This window comes from Monodelphis domestica, chromosome 3 (assembly GCF_027887165.1).
Source record: "Monodelphis domestica isolate mMonDom1 chromosome 3, mMonDom1.pri, whole genome shotgun sequence".
NCBI lineage: Eukaryota > Metazoa > Chordata > Mammalia > Didelphimorphia > Didelphidae > Monodelphis > Monodelphis domestica.
In genome coordinates, this window is record NC_077229.1 from 451449174 (window position 1) to 451470818 (window position 21645).

Here is a 21645-nt window from a genome sequence, read left to right on the forward strand (position 1 = left end):
CACCATGGACAAGAAATAATATGAGAAAAATGAAAAACTGCCTGGGACTTCTGAAAATAGAAAACAAAGTGCCAATTGTAAAAAAAAAATCCACAAATTGTTGTTCAGTTGTTCGGTTGTGTCCAATTCTTTGTGACATCATGGATAGTAGGTTTGGCAAAAAAAAAAAAATCCACAGACTATAGCCAGAATAGAACCCCATGCTACAAATACCAATTCTCAGAAGTAAAGTTTAAGTTCCAAAAAACAACAAATTCTGCAAAGATCCAGAAAAAAAGACTTTCAAATATTAAAGGAAAGGAAATTTGAATGCCACAAACCATTCACCCACCAGAAACCACAGATGGGAATGAAATAATGTACTCTGAAGAGCAAAGGAGTGCAAGATAAACCCAAGGTGATATACCCTTCAAATAAGAGCCTAATCATCAATAAAAATTAAAAAAAAAAGACTTCAGTAAGAGGTATTTGAAGCATTCCTACCAAAAGAAAAGATCTGGGCAGATAATTTGCTTTGCAAACACTTCAAACAAGAGAAACACAAGAAAGACATAAGTAATAAAATTATCCCAGAAAAAAGGAGGAAAAAAATTAGGAAGACACTAATAAAGTTAAAAACAACAGAACCTTGAATAGATTTCTTTTTAAGAGTATCCAGAGACAGAAATGAAAACAGACTTAAGAATTGGTGATGGAGGAACAGGCCAGAAACACCATGGACTAAAGTTCAAAACACCCTATCAGTAGGTGAAATGATCTTCTTTATGGAACTAAATTTCAAAATAGGAAGATAGTAGGAAAGAGGGGAAGAAGATAGAGGAGAACATGTGATGTGGCCCCACTTAAGGGAAAAATAACTCCTGTGGTATCTTAGGGGGAAAAAGGTTTACAGGGAAAAAGGTAATGTTAAAAGGAAGGGAATAAAATGGAGGAAGAAAAAGGGAGGAGCTCTCAGTTCAGTGGCAAGAGAAAGTCCCAATGAAGAACATTCTCATCATGGGAGAGACATTTTATAATAGGAGTTGGGGACCCGACAATGAGAATCTACGGGGATCTGGAGATCAGGGTTACACCTCTAAGAGACTGTTTTGCCTGCATGGGCAATTTCATGCCTCAATAGAAGGGGAATTGAGAGCTCCTGGGGACAACTGACATCCAGAAGAGCGAGAGAGCACAAATCCAGGTGGGAGATTTCATGGGGGGAAATGATCACGGGAAAGGCAGGGGTTAATATACATATCAGGGACATAGGAAAATTTCTACTGTGGAGCAATACTTCTATGCTCTGTCACCTATAGGAATGGATCCAAAGGCAGGAACAACAGAAAAAAGAAGGGGCAAAATCTGTGATAAAAAAGCATAGCAGCTGTTAAGAGGAGGGAACCCAAATAAAACAGAAGGATTTTCCTTATGAGTGGCAGATATGAATAACATGGATAAGGGAAGTGGTAGATTAAGGCAGGTAGAAGTCTATATTATAGAAAAGGAAGAATATTTTATGGGCAGTTACTGCATGAGAATGTTTAAAAGTAGTAAACATGGGAGCAGCTAGGTGGTTTGGTGAATAGAGAGCCAGGCCCAGAGATGGGAGGTTTTGTTCAAATGTGGCCTCATACACTTCCTACTGTATGACTCCAGTAAGTCACTCCCTATTGTCTAGTCCTTACTAAATGACCATAATTTCCCCTGAAACAATATAGTTAATTTTGCTGGATAGTTGATTCTTGGTTCTAGACCCAGTTCCTTTGATTTCGGGAATATCATATTCCATACCTTCTGGTCTTTCAATGTAGATGCTGCCAGATCCTGTATAATCCTGACTTGGACTCCATAATATCTGAATTGCTTCTTTCTAACAGCTTGTAGTATCTTCTCCTTGGCCTGGGCTTTCTTGAGCTTGGCTATACATTCCTGAGAGTTGTAAATTGGAGATTTAATGCTGGAGGTGATCTGTGAATTCTTTCAATCTCTATTTTACCCTCATGTTCGAGAATTTCAGGGCAGTTTTCTTAATTTCCTATACTATGGTGTCTAGGCTTTTTCCTTGATCATGATTTTAGGATAGTCCAATAATTCTTAAATCGTATCTACTGGATCTATTTTCCAGGTCTATTGTTTTCTTACTGAAGTGTCTCATATTATCTTCAATTTTTTCATTCCTTTGAGTTTGTTTTAATATGTCTTGGTGTCTCATGAAGTCGTTAGTTTCTAATTTTTAAAGACTGAATTTCTTCCATGACCTTTTGATTCTCCTTTTCCTTTTGGTCCATTCTTCCTTTCAAGTCATTCTTCTCTTCTTCTAATTTTTTTTTTCCCAGCAGGTCAATTCTGGCTTTCATTGCCTGTGCCTCTGTTTCCAGATGACCTATTTTACTTTTTAGGTTACTGTTTTCCTTTTCCATTTTTCTTTAACCTGTCTTATTTGATTTTTTAAAAATTCTTTTTTGAGCTCCTCCATAGCCTACATACAATTCCTTGGTTATTTTAAGGCTTTGCTTTATGTTTCCTGCCTCATCCATTGGTTCTGTTCTTTGGTCCTTAGAAGCTTTTAATTGTAGCTTTTTTCCCCTCTTGTTTACTCATTTTATTTACTTTTCTCCCCTCCCCTTATGAACTATAAACTTGCCCCACTGAATCGTGCTATGGGAGAGGGAAAGGTGGTGGGAGGGGGGGCGGGGAGGAAAAGAAAATGATCTTTGTTTCCAGTGAATAATGTTTGGAAATGACCAAATAAAATAATGTTTAAAATTAAAAAAAAACTTGCCCCACTGTTGATTTATTGAACCAGAGTATTTGAGCTGAGGCCAAATCTTCTGTTCTCAATCCTTTGCTGGTTGAATCAACCTGCTGAGCTGGCCTATCCTAGGGCAAATTTTTCACAGTAGCCAACAGGCCTAGGGTGTCCAGTTAGGTGGCCCTTTCCTCCCCTAGTTCCTCCCTTCCAGCTGTTTTAAGAGCCCTGGCCCACATGTGGTGGGTCAGAGAGGATCCCTTTTGACTGAAATCTCTTCCTGGGGCTCATAGTCTCAGTGCTAGGTAGGAAAGAGTGTTCAACTAGCCTGCCTCTCCCTTCTTCTATGAAAATAGATACACTGTGCCTAGCTTTTAAGTTGTTTTCAGTAGGAGAGTCTCATGACTTCTTCTTGTTGGGTTTGAATTTCTGTTTTCTTTGAAGCACAATATAAATATTGGTTTGGAAGGATAACTGGAGAGGTTTGGGCTTTAGGTGCTCCTAAGCCACCATCTTGGCTCTTCCCCTTGCCAAGTCCATACCAACATTCTGACTTAGAACTAATACAGTGTTCATTCTAAGATGGAAGGTAAGGAGTTAAAAAAAATAGTAAACACATTCAGTTGGACAAAACACAACTCCAATTTTTTAATGGAATGTTGTATAATGCTAGTATTGACAAAAATTTATCTCTGGGATCTAATAAAGCAATAGCTATCAATGGAGTTCAAAGTAGCATGGGAGGACAGAGGGTTGTATGGATGTAGGGGGAAAAAAAGCTGTCCTATGTCTAAATAGTAGGAGATCACAACTACAGCTTTTATAAAATAATCAAAGAGAGAGACCATGGTAGACAGAGAAATCAACCTCTACCTGCCCTTAGATGGTAGAAATAATCACTTAAACATAGTACCACTTTAAAGTTAATTTCCCCCAACTAATTTAAGAAACAAGAAGAGACAGATGCCAATGTAACATTTTTTAATGACATCCTGTATTTTGATTTAATTCCAATCTGGTTTGCAGAAAGAAAAAGCATGAAATATTTTAAAACAATTAAAAAGAAAGTAAAAGAAAAAAACCCCAAAAATCCTGCATTGATTTATTGTTATTATTTTTTAAACCTTTACCTTCTATCTTTGCAGCAATTCTAAGTAGCAACGACTAGGCAATCAGAGTTAAATGACTTGCCCAGGGTCGTGTGAGGCCAGATTTGAACCCAGATTCTCCTGACTCCAGGCCTGGCTCGCTAGCCAATGTACTACCTAACTGCCTTTTAATTTGCTAATTTCTGATAATAGATTATTTTTGCTATTTGGAAACAAGGGGAGAAAAAAAGAGTATCCTCTTTAATTTATGGACTTAAATGAATTAGTCAGAACCTGGGTAGACCTTAATGACAATTTACTGAATATTAATTCTGTGTTATATAAAAAAATCTACTTTTCTCAAGTAGACTCCATGAATCATTCATAATTTCTCACGGATTAAGGCACACATCATTATTGGCATTATAGTTCACATATCTGTAAGAAAATATAAACAATATTTGAAGACAATGGATTTTGTGAGTAGCAAAGTGCATCATGTGATCCTGCATGCACTGACCCTCAGGAAGGTAGCATTAAACCATATGTAAATCCAAGAGTTAAAGTTGTTCATTTCTTCTTCAAGATTAACTATTTAGCAGACATTGATTTAAAGGAATATGGCAAAAAATAAGTTTCCTTAAACTAGACTATTTTGGAAAAAGTTATACTTTTCCTTTTAAATTGCAAGCAATTTCATTTAAAAAATTCTTTAACTGATATATTACTTTGACATAGCATATAAAGAAATTGATGGCAACTGGAATAATTTTAATGGCATATATGTGAGCCTATAGTTGATATTACATTATTAGTGGTTATGTTTGTAGATCAAAGGTTAAAGTTCCACTGACATAACCAAAGAATCCATTTAACTATTATTCTGTAAACAATGTAGACATATTCATATCTAGTAGCAATAGTACTTCTTCTAAAGCAGATAAAATCCCAATTTATGGGATTCGTGGGCAAAAGATCTAGACAACACTTTGATAAAATATTATTATTACCAGTAATATTATAGCTAATATTTTATTGTAGCAGGGATGTATTTCCTAAAGTAATAAATTAGTTCTAACATTTCACAATATCATTCATGAATTCCAACTTTCCTAATATCAATCATCAACCCCCTACCAATACATACTATTTAGATAAACTAATTCTGTTCTAAACTAACAATTAGCACCTGGCGAGTAGTATTTTCAGGCAAGATAAAAATTCAGAATAAATACTAGCAGTCATTTTTACACACAAGGAGCATTCAATTTTAGTTATTTCAGCACTTCAAGATTCACAGGATTTAAGCAGCTCAGCATAATATTAGCTGTCTAGAACTTGGGCAACCTAGACCCTGAGCTTCTTTTCAGAAGGAAATAGGCTGCTCAAAAATATAATTCTTCAAAATTTCAATTTGATTCATCTCAACAAATATGGAAGGTTGCTTGGAGATGGTCCCTTAAAATTCAATGGGAAACAGTCATGACCTAAATAATAAATAAAACTAAAACCTAAAATACTGATGGTAAAATAAGAACAGGGTGGAAAGAAATTGGGTTAGAAGAAATAAAAAAATATTTGTATATATGTGTGTGTACACATACATACACACACATATAAAACAGAAGATTGATTAGAACAGTAAAAATTATACTCTTCACATTAAAATCATTTCATTTACCACACAGAACAATTCTAGAACCAAAGTAACTAAATACTAGAACTACAAGTTCTGCAGAAGTGATATGTATTTAAAAATTCACTTCAATGATGAGTACATTCAATGATTACTTTCCAACAGTGTTCTCCCAAAGTTGCCACCTAGTTTCCTTCAGACATCGATATGAATTCCATGTTTTATAGACATCATTTCTCTGGTCCCTGTTAAATACATAATGAATGAACATAAGTGAGGTAAAGATGCTGTGATTGTCACATAGAGCCAATATGGCAGAGGAGATGTTTTTCCGAAAGGGCAAATCCATAAGCCATGACGAATTCCATCCCGAACATGGTGAGAAGTCCAAGATATAAATAACATCCAGGGAAGAAAGCACCACGAGTCTTTCAGCCGGAAAAGGTGCATAATAAACTTTAGTGTCAGAACCACAACAGGTATCAGAGTAGAACAGTGGAAAAAAGGCCTATGTGGAAGGTTCAAAGCATCCTGGGGGGAAAGAAAAAGAAATATCAAGTATTGTTTCTATTTGGGAAGGCAACTTTTTTAGACATTTACTAGTTACTTTCCAGTTTCTTAAGTCCAAGTAGAACATTTGCTATGTTGGCCTCAATCCAACCACTTTTTAATACATGAATCAAAACTGCCATATACAAAAAAAGGTAGGTAATTGGTATGGTGGGAGCTGTTTTTTAATTTAAATAATCAGATTTGAGGATAATAGTTAACAATTACATTTTGCACTAAAAGAGTTTGACTTTTTAAATGACTCCAGAATCTCCCCTTTGTTTTGTGTCAATGCAAAGCAGTGAATAAAATGCTATAAAGTATTATAAACTGTCACATCATCATTTTATTTCTCCTCTAAGTGCCAGAACCAGGCAGCAATATTAGGGATACATCTCCAGTATTTCAAAATACTTGTCATTTTAATAGTGTGGGTACTCTTTCCATGGACAGAGAATAAAATCTTATCACTTTAGGGATTAGTGTCATGGGTCTGCTGTAGTAAAAAAAAAAAAAAGCTTGGTATCTAACCCCTGGGACATATAAATCTTCATGGGCTCAAGCTTTCACAATGATCCAATCTGCTAGGACCTTCAAGAACTTGTATTCAACCGGCATAAAAAGTGATTACACTTAGAACAAACATGCCATTTATCTAGATTTAGGATTAATCTGAAAAATTAGAAAGAACAGAGGCAGCTAGGTGCCAAGCCTGGTTTTAGAAAGATCTGAGTTCAAATTTGACCTCAGATACTTACTGGTTTTGTGATCCTGAGCAAGTCATTTAACTTCTGCTTGACTCAGTTTCCTCTATTATAAAATGATGATAATAACAGAACCTACCTCTTAGGGTTGTTGTGAGGTTCAAACAAGATAATATTTGTAAAGCATGTAGCATAGTTGTAGCAATGTAGCAAACACATTGTTGGCACTATATAAATATCAACTATTAATATGACTAACTAGATAATTAACACAGTGGAACTATTTTTCAAGTAAGTTATCTCTGATCATCCCATAATAAAGTGAAATGCAGCATTTTACAATAAAATAGAAAATCATTTCAGTCTTGGCCAGGATCCTACATGTGAATAAAATGATTCCAAAATATCAGTATTTTTAAATTAATGATTAATAATTAGTTCATTATATTTTTATGTATGAAGTACAGAAGCTCTAAACTTTTTTAAATCTCAAAAGCTCTTTATAACCTTAAAAATTATGGGGGACCCCAAATAGCTCTTCTTTATGTGGGTTATAGCAATATTTACTGTATTAGAAATGAAAATACTGTGCAAAATTTTAAAATAACAATAGTAAACCTATTACATGTTTACATAAGTAACATAACAATATCTCCCAAGCAAAAAAAATTAGTGAGAAACAACACTGTTGTACATAAGTAAGCAAATCTCTTTACTATGTGACTTAATAGAAATCAACTGGATTCTAGCATCTGCTTCTGCACTGATCTATTGCAATATGTTGTCATGGTTGAGGTACATGAAGACATGCAGTTGGAAAAGGGAAGAATATTTTAATAGGCAAATAACATTTTATTATTTTTTTAAAATTTGTTTTGATCATGTAGACTTTCTGAAAGGGTCTTGGGGATTTCCAGGGGTCCTGGGACCTCACTTTGAGAACTATTAATCTACAGCATGAAAGGTATAATTAAAAATTCTAATTTGAAACAAATACAAATAACTGATATTATGTTGCTTGCCTTCTCAATGATTAGGTAAGAAAAGGGCTGGAAGGAAAAGATTTTAACTCAAAAAAAATTTTTTTAATGTTAAAAATAATGAATTTACTTTTTTTTTAAGAGAAAAAATATAAAATTGGAACTATACAATCAACAGGGAGATTAGGTAAACATAACCCTTAATATGAGAAAAAAACTGGGCCAATTATTATGTATTTATAGAATCCTAGCATTACACTGGTACCTTTGAACTTCTATCAACTACTTAGTTCTCTACTATTTTATAGTCAGAGAAGGTAATTTTTCTGTGACTATTTAAAATTTGTTGGTACTGATTAACCCTTCATTGAAGAAGTGGATTCTATTTTTAAAAGATATAAAAAGAAATAAGGAAATTCTTATTTCCAGGTTTATTACTAGGATATTAATATGCAACTTTTTAACAGACAAATCATGAGTAACAAATAACAAATGAACATGTTTGTGCAAATTATCTATCTACATATATATATATGTGTATATATATATATATTTTTTTTTTTTGAGAAAGAGAGAGAGAACTCAAAAAGAACCAAATAAATCCTCAGTGAACTATGCCATCTACTGGTAAATTGGAAGGAAATTATTTTCAATATTCTACTCTGAAGAAATGAAAGAACTGGTATAATATTTAGCCTGATGAAAATTACTTGCTAGATGATTATGATTTTATAATGGTTTTAAACCAAAGCACGTTGAATTATTTTTATTAAATTAACTTCTGAAAATTTATTTCATGTAAAGTATTACAATAGGGATTACCAGTTTAAAATAATTTCTAAATATGTAATTTTTGTGAAGTTAATTTATCATACTCCTTTTAAAAACAACAAAATCCCCTCCTCTCCCCCAGTCTTTAAAACTATAACAAATCAGTTATCATCAAAACAATTAATGGACAAAAAAATAGAGAAACCAATGGGACAGAATAAAGATACCAAATATATAACCAAATGTATAAAAAATAGTCTTTGATAAATCAAAAAAACAAAAAATGGAGAAATGATTCATTGTTTAATAAATGTCCTTAAAAATTTGGTAAACAATTTAGTAGAAAATGGGTTTAAATACATGGTTTATACTATATCCTATAGTGAATTTCAGCTGGTCAATGGACAACCATTTTTTAAAACTACAAAAAGAATGGGAAAAACTGAGGATTGGAAATTACTTTTTTTCTATTAAACAAATAGAAGAAATAATTAAGGACAAGATAAGAGATTCTTGAAAATATGTGAATAAAAAATTCTGTACAATAAAAACAAAATAATCAAAAGAAAAATAGATTGGACAAAACATTTCTATAAAATATAATAAAAGAAAACCTCATATCCAAAATATGTGACAGTCAGTGGATATAAACAGATAGTTTTCAAGAGGAAACACAAATTGACAAACATCACTTCAAAAATATTCAGTCTTACTGATAATCAAAGACATTTACATGGAGAAACAAAAGATCAGAATTTGAAACCAAAATAAAGAAAAAAGCAGGAATGATGGGAGTCAAGAAATACCAGAACTCAATTTATACCATAAAACAGTAATTGTCCAAACTATTTTGCACTGTTTAAAAAGAAAAATTGATCAGTATAAAAGATTAGATATATGATACCCAGAAATAATCACATATAGAAGTACTGTATTTGTTAAGTCCAAGGACACCAATTATTGGAGTTCAAACTTCTTATTGATAAAAGATGTTGGGAAAATTTGAAAGCAATGTAGGAGAAATTCAGTTTAGACAAATATATTATTCTATATACCACAAGAAACTCAAATGGATATGTGACCCAAATATATATTCTTTTCATAAGAAAAAAATAGAGAAAAGAGAACTACTTTTAACAGTGATTGCTAGTGGCAGAATTCCTACCTTAATGAAGGACAGCTGTGATCACAGGAGATAAAATGGGCAATTTCAATTACATGAAAAGCTTCTACGCCAGCAAAATTAGAATTGGAAGAAAAAAAGCATAGGAAAAATCTTTGCAACAAAATTTCTCCACTAGAGGTATGCCATCCAAGAAATTTCAAGATTTGATAACAATATGCAAGAACAAAAGCCACTCCTCAATAGATAAAGGGTGGCAGGACATAAATAGGGAATTTTCACATTTTTTTTAAAGCAAGATATCAATAACCATATGAAAACTAACCAGATGTAAAAAGGCTCCTCATCACTAAGGGAAATAAGAATTTAAAACAACCCCGAGGTTCTACCTGACAACACTTAATAGGCAAAGACAACAAAAGAAGAAAATGGCAGCTGTTAAGAAGAACTATTAAGAACTTTGGAAAGGCAAACACATTAATAGACTTTTGTCAAAGCAATGAACTTGTCACACTATTATGGAAATTAATTTGGAACTTTATCCAAAAGTTACATCACATATCCTTTAACCCACATATACCATTATTATAGACAATATGTTGATCTGATTTATTTCTTTATACTTATTGTTATGGAAAAAGGATTCTTAGGGGGAAAATTTAGTTGGTAGAACTAGAAATGGAAAAAAAAAAGAAATCAGCATCAATAAAACATAAAAAATACACAGAAGAATCTATAAAAGAAATTCAGAAGACAAAAAAAATAAGAAGTACAGAAGGGACATAAACAGGATTATTTAATTACTACCTGGTTATATAGTTTTTGCAACAAGCTTGCAATTTTATATACTATCATTTACTTTGTTCTTTGTATAATGAAATATTTGTTAAGTTGATTATAAAAATGAAAATGATGGGGTTGGATTTTTAAAGAAATGGTTGTTGGTGTGTTTTGGGCTTTTAGAAATGTTGTATAATTATTGTTTTTGTAACTGTATGTCATTATTATAAAGTAATTGAAAAGGAAAAGACAATCAAAATAAGCGTTAAATTTTTGAGAACTGATGTGAAGAAAACATAGCTGGGAATATCTGGGGTAGGTAAAGGAAAGGAGAATAGGAAAATGAAATAATGTTTCCTACCTTTAAAGATAGAGATCCAGCTAGAAGAAAGTGGTCCACATCAATAACAGAGGCTAAAAATCCAGCCAAAATTATTTCTCCAAAATCATTCTTCTTCTTGAGTCCAATTACTATTGCCCATGACCACATTCCAATTATACCATGCACTGCATTATCCGAGAGTGCTCTAAGCCAGTCATTTTGCTGAATGAAAGGAAACTGAAAAAGTCTATCTGCTATAAAGCAGAATAAACCTAAACCAAGGCTAGAAATGATAGACAGAGTGCTAAATGTCTGAAGGAGTGCAAAGGTCTTTTCCGTTTCAGTAGCCATCACAAATGAAATAGTGGTGTATTTTAAATGCCATCAGGGAACTTAGAGAGTCTATTGTTGTTTACATACTCATGTATCCTGTAACAGAATGTACAAAAAAAATATTAAGATTTGAGCCAATATTCAATGCTTGCACACAAGATAATATTACTATGATAATTACATATGAGAGAAGCAACATGGTATATAATGGACAGAGGGCCAGTCTGGGAGCCAGGAAGACTTGAGGTCAAAGGCATACCTCTGACATGTACTAGCTACGAGATCCTGAACATAAATTTAATCTTACAATTTAATCTCTCAATGCTCCCAGAAAATACTCTAAGACTGTAATTTGTAAGGCAGTTGTTGGTACGTACTAGGAAAGGGAATATCCTCATTAGAAGTTCCCTTTACCAATTAAATCACAAGTACAGTAAAATATTCACATGTATTGAATATTTTACACCTACCAAGCCTCTCCACTGCCCTCTGAGCTACAGTCATTTTTAATTCTTCAAAGATTGTTGTATTCTCTATTTTGCCATCCTATAACAATACTGGTTCTCAGCTTTGTTCTGGCCTATAATGGTCCTGTCTGTGATCTTGACTTTGGGCTCCAAGACAATCTTCAGTCAAGTGGTATTTATTGGTTTGTTCTTCCCAAACAGCTGGGATTCTTGGTCGATTGAATTAAAGAAGAGCTGGCCAGGCTCAGGATCACCATTCAAGCCACAGAGGATGGGATACTTTGAGTCAGACAGAGATCTACAGTGTCTTCAACTATTCAAGCTGAAAAATATGACTAAGGACTAAATAGGAAGAAATGTAACATGCTAGGAGTGTAAAGGCAGCAAAATAAATAGTTTATAATCATGAAAAAAATGTCTTTACTTTTCTGTAGTAGTCAAGAGTCAATAAAGGAAATTTATAATTGCTCAAAGGTAATCCAACCTACTTTACTTCCTTTTGTTTAATTCTGGGCCCACCTTATTATCCACCTTTACTGTCTGCCCCAGATATGTATAATAATGGACAAGTTTTACAAGTTGTCCATCTGTACACAGGCAACAGTCTTCATCTGCTTGGTCTCTCCTGTGTGGATTGACAGGACAAACGACTATAAATATAAAAAATTATCAGAGAACTCTCAATCAAGTACAGAATACAGAGTTGAGGAAGCGTACTGAGACTAACATACTTCTGAGACGTTCTTTTTTTTTAAACTTGTCTTAGAATCAATACTGTGTATTGGTTCTAAGGCAGAAGAAAGGTGAGATCTAAGCAATGAAGATTAAGTGACTTGCCCAGGATCACACAGCTAGGAAGTGTCTGGGGTCAAATTTGAACCCAGGACTTCCCATCTCTAGATATGGCTCTCAAACCACCAAGCCTCCAAATCTGCTCTTAGAAATCTACCCTGAAAATGTTATTACAGAAAAGAAGTATAGCATAATGCAGCACTGGAGAACCTTTAAAGAGTTCAAGTGCTCAGAGGACAAATTCAAGCTATTTGTGAGCCCTCAAATTGCTGGAGAGAGTTGAGGGAGAAAGTGTTTGCTTTGGGCTGCTAGAGAGAGGGGTGGGGCATGCAAAAAAATGTCCTTGGAAGCCAGGAAGAGGGGAAATGGAGCAGCTCCCCGAGTGCTGGCTGTGCACATGTGCCACATCTTCACCAATGCAGGCATAGTGGATGGGGGGCGGGGGGGGAAGGGATAAGCATTTATACTGAGTCTACTATGTGCTAAGAACTAATGCTAAGCAAATTTTTTTCACAAATATTATCTCATTTGATCCTCCCAACAACCTTGAGAGGTAGCTGCTATTATTATCTCCATTTTATAGCCAAGGAAACTGAGGCAAACAATTTCTGTTTGTGACTTGCCCAAGGTCACACAGTTGGCAAGTGTCTGAGACTGAATTTGAACTCGTTTTCCTGACTTGATGCCCATGACTCTATCCACTGTGCCTCTGGAATAGTAGATTTAGAATCAGAGAGATCTGGGTTTGAATCCTGTCTCTTCTTATACCTATCTATTTGACCTATGAGATTAAATGACACAGGTATATACTATGTGACAAAAACTACTTAACTGGAGCCTCTAGTTTCATTATCTATAAATGGTAATAATATTAATAAAATAAATAGTTATAACACCTGTGAATGTAAAATACTTTACAAAACAAAGTGCTACATAAATATCCCTGCTGTTGACACTCATTTTCAGGTATCATTAACTTAGGGTAAATACTGACAAAGAGCCAGTGAACACTTCAGCTTATTTTGAAGACTGATTCAATTTTGCCTAAAAACCAAGAGTTTGTAATCTCTTTAAATTATGTCATTGGCTTAAATCATGTAATATGTGTTAGTAATATAACTAAATTTGAAACAGGAATGCATATAAAGCAAAGAAATTAATTGCATATATAAGATTAATTTGAACCACATCTAATGACTCTTTCGATAGTTTCAAGTTGGTGTCAGGGCTATAATTACAATTTTTTTTTCCACCAGAGACAAAAACTGTGTGAGTGATGGGGGAAGGTGTCAGCAATAGCATCTTAATAGTCAGAGGGCAGTCTTACTAAAGGGGAGTTGAGTCTTTGTGAAGGGAAAGGGATAAGGGGTGAGAGAGGAAAAAGGAAAGCAGAGATTTTATGGTGATGGGTCCCTGAAAATGATGGAGGAAAAATAAGAGAACATGGTCTTGCCAGATTGCATAAGCCAGAACCATGAAGTTTGGGGGCAGCACAGTTAAGACCATCACAGGGAAGAAGTGCTCCTCCTCCACATCAGTAACCAGAGGCAAAGCCCTAGCCACCTTGTCCTAGTTAAATCTGTAATGTATTAGATAAGCAATTAAAAAAAAAACCTGAATGACAAGTTTGTGATATGATTCTACAAATCTGTTTCATCTCATCTTATTTTTACTATCAATTATTTAATAAACCATAAAGCTAATAATACTAACCTTACATCTACGTTCAGGTGGCAAATGCCAAAAGGGTCTGGTAGCCTACGTGATGTCATGAAGGTGGAAATGAAAACATCATTTACCATAGGAAAGTGAAATCCCGTTTAATGGGAACTAAAAAACAAACAAACATGAAAATGCTTATTTAGAAGAACTCAGTGGTAGAAGAGAGCTGTCTAATATCTGTGCTTTATGGATGGAAATAGAGATGACTTTTTCTTGCTTGCCTTGAGTTTCTGCAATGACTTTTGTGGCCACCATTAAGGTAAATAGAAATTATAGATTAGTATTCAGACTGACTGGATAGTTGTAACACCATAGAGCTTGTGGAATAAGAGGAAGGAGTTATCTTTTTTTCCCCTCTAACTCTTTATTTATAGATGGGGAAAATGAAGGATACAGGGAAATTGAGGAAGAGGTCACAGCACTTTGTAGCTGCCAGGAAGTGTGGAATTCCAGTGAACTGTTCACATGTTTATTCATGTATTTCACAATTACTTATTAAGTATCTACTATCTGCAATTTACTGTTAGTAGCACACAAAGATAACAAAGGCAGGACTCCAGCCTTTAAATGACTTATAATCTAAAAGTAGACCCTAAATATTACAACTACATATAATTACAACAATATATAATGATGATCTACATTATGGTTCTCAATGTGGAGAAAAGTTACCTTCTTAATCCCATTCCTATCTTTGCTCTCTAAGATGGCTCTGAGAGGCTTTGACAGCCTTTTGTGGCTCTGAAAACCCCAGAAAAAAGCAAATTTACAAGAGCAAATCTCTGACCCATGCCCCAAAGTATCAAGCATGATGATTTTATGCATTTTTGAAAGACCATTTATCCATGAATCTTGAAGATTTTTCCAAAAGATCATTTTACATGTGAAGAGAAATTATAGCTCATGAATTTTACACAACAAAATAGTGGGAAGATTAAATTAACTCTTCCCCTGCCCATTTTTAGATTTAATCACCAAAAGCATATATACACTCCATTCACTTGAGTGGGGGAGGTCTGTGACCCATGTGCAATGGTGGGTGATGAATCAGAATCGACTGACTGCCCCTGGGCAATCCTAAGCAAGACTTCAGCTGTAATTGGTACACATAAAATGAAGGAAGTCACAGGAAGTAACGAAAAGAAATGATCTTTAAAATTGCCAAACTCTTCCTGTGCAGAAGCTCTGTGGTCTTCAACTTGATTTTGGAGGAGCTCAGATTTGAGATCTGACTGCTCTTGAACTTTGGACTGACACGTGGTGAGTGAAAGGCTGACTCCTTTCCTGGATTGTCTGAAGGGACTAGCCTTAGAAGAGACCTATCCTCTTGAGAGAGGCTCCCTGCATCCTCAGGTCCTTGGCTCAAGGTTGAGGCCCCTCTGTCTAAGGGCTAATTAGTCCTGCCTGGGTTGAGCCCAGCCTGAGCAAAATACTTAGTGTATAGGATCGATATCTTACCCTATTCTCTCTGATTGTACTTATTTTCCCTCTTTTCATATTTTATAAATAAATTATTCAAATAAATCTCTTTGGAATTAAATTCCTGGTGACCCTATTGTTAAATAATCCAGTCCAACCTTTTATAAAAACCCCTCACATATCTACCCTTAAATAGCTAATCATTAACCATAAAATAGTAAAAAATAATTTTGCTTTTATTTTAAAAGAATTATGATCATAGCACTAGAGATAAAAAAAATCCTTATTGCTGATCTGAATTCTGACTTCAGATGCATTTAATTTGTCTGGGGGGGGGGGGTTATGTTTATCAAAAAACAAGGTGAATACCCATTTCCTCTACCAAGAATTGCCCTTCCCTTTTTCTTCCTAATTTTTATCATGCTTTTCCTCTCCAATTCCCTGAAAATAAAGGGGGAACCCCTCTTTACATACCAAAATTCTATGGAATAAAATGGTGTATGGTGTAAATGCATTTATGTTTCTTTTGTAAGCTCATATTTACTTCACTGGGAAGGTTCCTTAACAGAAACTATGATTTTCTTTTTTAAATGTGCATAATAGAAATCAGAGAGGATAATTAGTTAGTTTTTACTACATTAACACAAAATAAACAGGATAAAATATCATGTAAGTTGATTTTCTTTGATGTGTAAGACACTAACTGATGCCACATTGGACTCCCTACCATTTTCTTTTCTTTTTATTTTTTTTATTTAAACCCTTACCTTCTGTCTTGGAGTCAATACTGTGTATTGGCTCCAAGGCAGAAGAGTGGAAAGGGCTAGGCAATGGGGGTCAAGTGACTTGCCCAGGGTCACAGAGCTAGTAAGTGTCTGAGGTCAGATTTGAACCTAGGACCTCCCATCTCTAGGCCTGGCTCTCAATCCACTGAGCTACCCAGCTGCCCCCCTCCCTACCATTTTCATGAGCTGCTCTTTGGGAAGATTAACTTTTGGCCTCACTCTTGTCATGCCACTTTTAAAATGTTGCTGACAAAAACAAAAAACAAAAAAACCACAACCTAAATAACTGTAAGAATATTACTATCAAAATTTAAAAAACAAAAACACTGCTGACTTCAGTAATGTTATTGTGAACAGGGAACTGGAATAGTAACTTATAAACGATGCCCAATTGACTTGAAATTCATATTCATTTGTTCCTTTATTAAGTAGGAAGCACGCTGCTAGATACCAGGTAAAACACAAAGATAAAAAAACAGTTACTACTCTCAAGGAGCTTCAATTATAAGAGACTATAATCCATAAAGGAGTATAATACTCAGGAAAAACATTAACAAATTGGAATGAGAGTCCACAGAAGAGAGATGATAGAAGGCTTCACATAAGTGGTACTTGACTTGGGCTTTAAAGAATGGTAAGATTTCATAAGTGGAGACTGACTGAGATTGGGATAGGGTGGGGGAAGGGTAGAGAGACAAGAAGCAGAAAAACCAAATGTGCTTTGGCAAGGATAAGTAGTCCAACTGGACTGGAGCACAGAGTACAGAAGAGAAAATAACATGAAGATTGTGGAAGTCCAAGAATTTTAAGCTAAGGTGTTTGGACTTTACTTAGAAGATACTAGGACTTTTTAGCAATCAAGTAATATGATCAGTCAAACAATAACCATTTATTAAGGACTTACTATGTGTCAGAAGCTTGAGCTAAGCACTGATCAGAGATACACCAGAGAAATGCATCCTTTTTATGTGTAGGATGGGGAACACGGGGGAGCAGTGGGGAGAAAAGTTAGGTAACTGAAATAATTGAGAAAAGACCACAGATTTAGAACTAGACGGGTTCTAAAAGGACACTTTTGAGTCCAATTCCTTCATTTCACTGATGAAGACACTGAAACAGAGTGGGTGACTCACCCAGGGTCACACTGCTAGTAAGTGTTGAGGTGGGATTTAAATTTGGAATGAATCTTCCTGACTCCAGGTCCAGTGCTCTGATCCATTTTTTTATGATGTCTCTAAAGAGGTAAAGGCATGAATTAGGTGGGTTGACAGCGAAAACAAAAAATGAGGTGATGGATATAAGAGATATTTCAAAGATATGATGGAAAAAAAGATGGTGATTGATGATCATTCTGATGAAGTAATATTCAGCTCGGGCAAAGGAGTAGCTGACTCGTCTAAGCAGAATTTGGTCAAAAAAGATAATTAATTTTGTCCAGACTTCTGATCTCACTGGTGTAGGGAATTCCTGGTGATGAAACTTTTATTACCAATGTCCACTTGCAACTCTTCAGCAGCTTAGTCTTAGAGAATTCCTTAGGACACTTATGATGGAGATGGGCTGTGATGGGCAGTGATAGAAACAGGTCCCCCATGTTCTGAAATCTAGGATTTTTCATGTTAGCACTAGTAAAGTATAAATTGCAAAAATCTAAGTATAAACTGCAAAAAAAAAAAAAGAGCAAACCTGGTATTTTCTACTGCTTCTTCAAACTCTCTTTTGATGGATTATCATCTAGGTCCTGCCTCCCAACAATGCATGTCCTCCAAGGCTCTATTCTGGTCTTTCTTCTTTCTATATATATCCAGTCTTTTGCTGATCCTAGAACTTCCCCTATATCTAGCTCTAAATACTTCTAAACTCCAGTCTTAAGTCACCAAATGCTTATTGAATTACTTCCACTTGTATTTCCCATTAGCATCTCAATTGGAACTTCCCTAATAAAATGGCCTCTCAACCTTCCCTAATTCTGTTAAGAGCATCTTTCTACTCATTCTACTCATTCACACATCATCAAGGATATCCATAACTCTTCCTTTTCACTGACACTCTAATTCAAACAGTTCCCAAGTCCAGTCCAGTGCTATCCTCCCTTACAACAGCCATTCTTTTTTCTACCCTGAGGCAACCACCCACCTTAGTTCAAACATTCATTATTTTTCATCTGGACTGATATAATAGTCTCCAGTTGTTTCCTTGCTTTCATTCTCTCCCCATCTCCAAGTCATTCTTCACATAGCTGCCAAAATAATCCCCCTGATATAGAAGTCTAACCATGTCATATAGCCTTACTCATAAATAGCTTCCTATTGCTTCTAGAATAAAGCACAATTTCTCTACTGTGGCATTGAAGACCCTCCAAAATCTGGCACTAGCCTCCCTTTTCAGACTTATTTCAATTATTCCTTTTCCCTTAGTCTACATTCTGCTCAAACTACTCAGTGTTTTTCCTTGAACTAAGCACTCCTTTGGCCTCTTTGCCTTTACATGGGCTGTCCCTCAAGGCCTGGAATGCACTTTCTTCTCATCTCTACTCAACTTTATTCAAGATTTTGCTTGGTCCTACCACTTAAGTAATGTTTCTCTCTCTCTCTCTCTCTCTCTCTCTCTCTCTCTCTCTCTCTCTCTCTCTCTCTCTCTCTCTCTCTCTCTCTCTCTCTCTCTCTTCCCTTCCCCCCCCCCGTTATTTTGTTGATTTTTTTAATTTTCTTTTTTTCTTTAGAATATTTTCCCATGGTTACATGATTCATGATTTTCCCCTCTCCTCCCCACCCCCCAGATGATAAGAAATTCCACTGAGTTATACATGTATCATTGTTCAAAACCTATTTCCATGTTATTCATATTTGCAGTACAGTGATCTTTTAACATAAAAACCCTAATCATATCCATATCGAACTAGGTGGTTGATCATGTGTTTTTCTTCTGTGTTTCTGTTCCCACAGTTCTTTCTCTTGTGTGGATAAGGCAATGATGTTTCTCTTGTTCTCTCTAGTTTCTAGTGTCAATATTAACTTGTGCTTATGTATATATTTACATATTGTAGTCCTCACTAGAATATAAACCCCTTGAGGGCAAAGAGGGAGGCAGCATAGTACATTGTAGAGACCTAGGTTTCAAACTATGCCTCTGACACTCATTACTTGTATGACTTTGGGTTATGCTCACTAGACCTCAACTGACTCCTTTGCAAAATGAATGGGTTTTTAACTAGATGGTTTCTGAAGTTCTGGAGAGTTTATTTTCCTTAACTGGTTTTGTTTGTTTGTTTGTTTTTGTCTTTGTATCCCCAGTGCCCAATACCGCATTTCCCACACAGAAGGTGCTTAATAATTAGTGAATTAAAGTTTATAAATATCCTTTTCATCAACTGCTTCCAAAGGAATCAGAGCCTGAAAAGCCTGAAAGGTTTTTGAAACTAAAATTGATTAAAAAAAAAAAGCCATCCATGTACCTTTACAAAATTAATCAGTGTCCCAAGTCTTTGTACTGGCTGAAACTTGAATAGCCTAAAGCTGCACAAAGCTTTCACAACACTTCATATATAAACAGAACAATAGTCAAACACCATTCCAGGATAATCCCTGAGGGAACTCCCTCCCAAAAATTCCTGCTAATCCTAGCCTCCTTTCAGTACGTTCCGGTGAGAGTACCAGACGAAAAGGTTATTTGTAAACTTTGTGAGGTTTCAGGGTGAAGGGGGTTGTTCTCTGTCAATTCTCCAGAGCAGCAGTGAACTTCCGAGAATAATGAAGTTAAAGGTGGGGGAGGGGGCCCAGGAGCGAACGAAATTCAATTAGCATTTCCGCTCCCAGGAGAAAGGAGGACCCTGGGGCTTCTTACCCTTCGCACTCAGCTAATTAACTTCCCGGGCTTCTCCCGAAGCCTGAGGGAGAGACACAAGGCTAGAGATGGAGGCTGGGGCAGACAGTCTTAGAATCGCTCCCCGAGAGGTGGGGAGTAGGAGGGGGAGAGGGAAGCCGGGGGAGACGCGGATCTCGGGCTCAGCTCCATCCATGCTGGACAGCTCCCGGGGCCGCGGGGCGGGGACAGGGACGCGGGACACCCGGGGGCCAGCGCACCCGGACTCGAGCCGAGCCGGACCAAAAGCGGATCAGAGCGCGACCTCCTTCCGAGGGAGGGGCGGCGCCGAAGGCGGGGTTGGGAGGGCTCAGGGGCCGCCCCCAGCCCCAGTTTAGGGGCTTCCCCGCATTCCCCTCCTCGGGGGTGGCTCCGGAACCTCTGACTCCAGCCTCTCCTCAACTCCCACCTTCCCCCTGCCCCCACCAGCCACCTCCGCGATCATCGTGGACCCGTCCAGCTCGAAACCGCCGGAGTCCAGGAGGAGCCGCCACCCGACCGTGCCCACCGACCGAATGACTTCGGCGTAGTCCGTCCGCCTGCCTGCCAGTCTGTCCGTCCTCGGCCCCCGGGGCGAAAGCGACCCAGTCCGCGCAGAGCCGAACCCGCGGCTCTACAGCTGCGCACCAGCGAGATGGAAGGAGTCGGCTAGAGAAGCTCCAGTAGCAGACTGACGCTGCACCGCCCAGGGGCCGACGGGATACCTGACTGCACTCCCGGGAGGCCAAGAGGAGGCGGGGGTGGGGGGGTGGGGAGGGAAAGCAGTAGAGTAGGAGAGAAGGAAAGAAAGGAGGTGAAATAGAGAGAAATGGAAATGGAAGGAGGGAGAAGGGGAAGGAAAAAGGAGGGGAAGAGGTGAGGAGTGGAAATTAAGGAGAGAAGAAGGGGGAAGACTGGGGAAGAGGGAAGGGGCGTTAGGAGAAGAGAAAGGAGGAGGGGAAAGAGAGGAAAAGGTGGCCTGTTGTAACTCTGAGATGCTACAAACTTTAAACTCTTGTTCTAAATCCTAAATCATATTTTCCAATAAATTCTCCTCTAGGCCTGCTTTTGCATTAAAGTCTCTAAGTTTAGTTCGAAGAATCTTGGCGTCTTTATCGAGGAATTGGCAAACACTGAAAATTCTTGCTCTCAACAATATGATTTTATCTGGGGAAGGGTACAGCTAGCTCACAGAGATGTAAAAATACGCACGAAATACAAATTAAAGCGTCAGTGGGCTTCCTGATGGTCTTATGTTTAGCAAGGAACACTGCAGTCCCATGAAATGTTTCTTGTTTCCCGTGTCCCCAGATGAAAGCAACTCTTGCCAGCTCTATTGCATGCAGGTGCTCTGAGGAGAGAACTTGTGAGCCATGGTCACCAAGCATTTTTTAAGTCTTGCTCTGAGCCGGGCACTCTCCATTAAGCCTTGTGGGTTTAAAGAAAAGAAAGCAAAAACAGTCTTTTGCCCTCCAGGAGTTCACCGTGTAAGAAGGGAGAACTTTGTGCAAACAATTATGAACAGACAAGACTGTAAATAGGATAAATTGGAGATAATCGGGCATTTTGTTTTCTTTTTTATTACTTTTATGTGCAGGAAAAT

The 21645-nt window shown here is 36.7% G+C and overlaps 1 protein-coding gene across 6 annotated transcripts; it reads right to left on the bottom strand.

Moving 5' to 3' along the window:
- Positions 1-3695: 3695 nt before the first annotated feature.
- TMEM267 (transmembrane protein 267) lies at positions 3696-20740 on the bottom strand. Of its 6 annotated transcripts, XM_056824585.1 has the most exons (5): positions 20576-20738; positions 17336-17436; positions 13990-14106; positions 10724-11113; positions 3696-5986 (listed from the first exon to the last, which is right to left on the bottom strand). In XM_056824585.1, the coding sequence occupies exons 4-5, from the start codon at positions 11033-11035 to the stop codon at positions 5651-5653; spliced, it is 648 nt and encodes a 215-aa protein (XP_056680563.1). In that variant the 5' UTR covers positions 11036-11113; positions 13990-14106; positions 17336-17436; positions 20576-20738; the 3' UTR covers positions 3696-5650. The 6 variants fall into 6 exon arrangements, with proteins under 6 accessions (XP_056680563.1, XP_007487462.1, XP_056680564.1 ...); XM_007487400.2 differs by lacking the exon at positions 17336-17436 and having other exon boundaries at positions 20497-20740; XM_056824586.1 differs by lacking the exon at positions 13990-14106 and having other exon boundaries at positions 20576-20739.
- Positions 20741-21645: the final 905 nt, after the last annotated feature.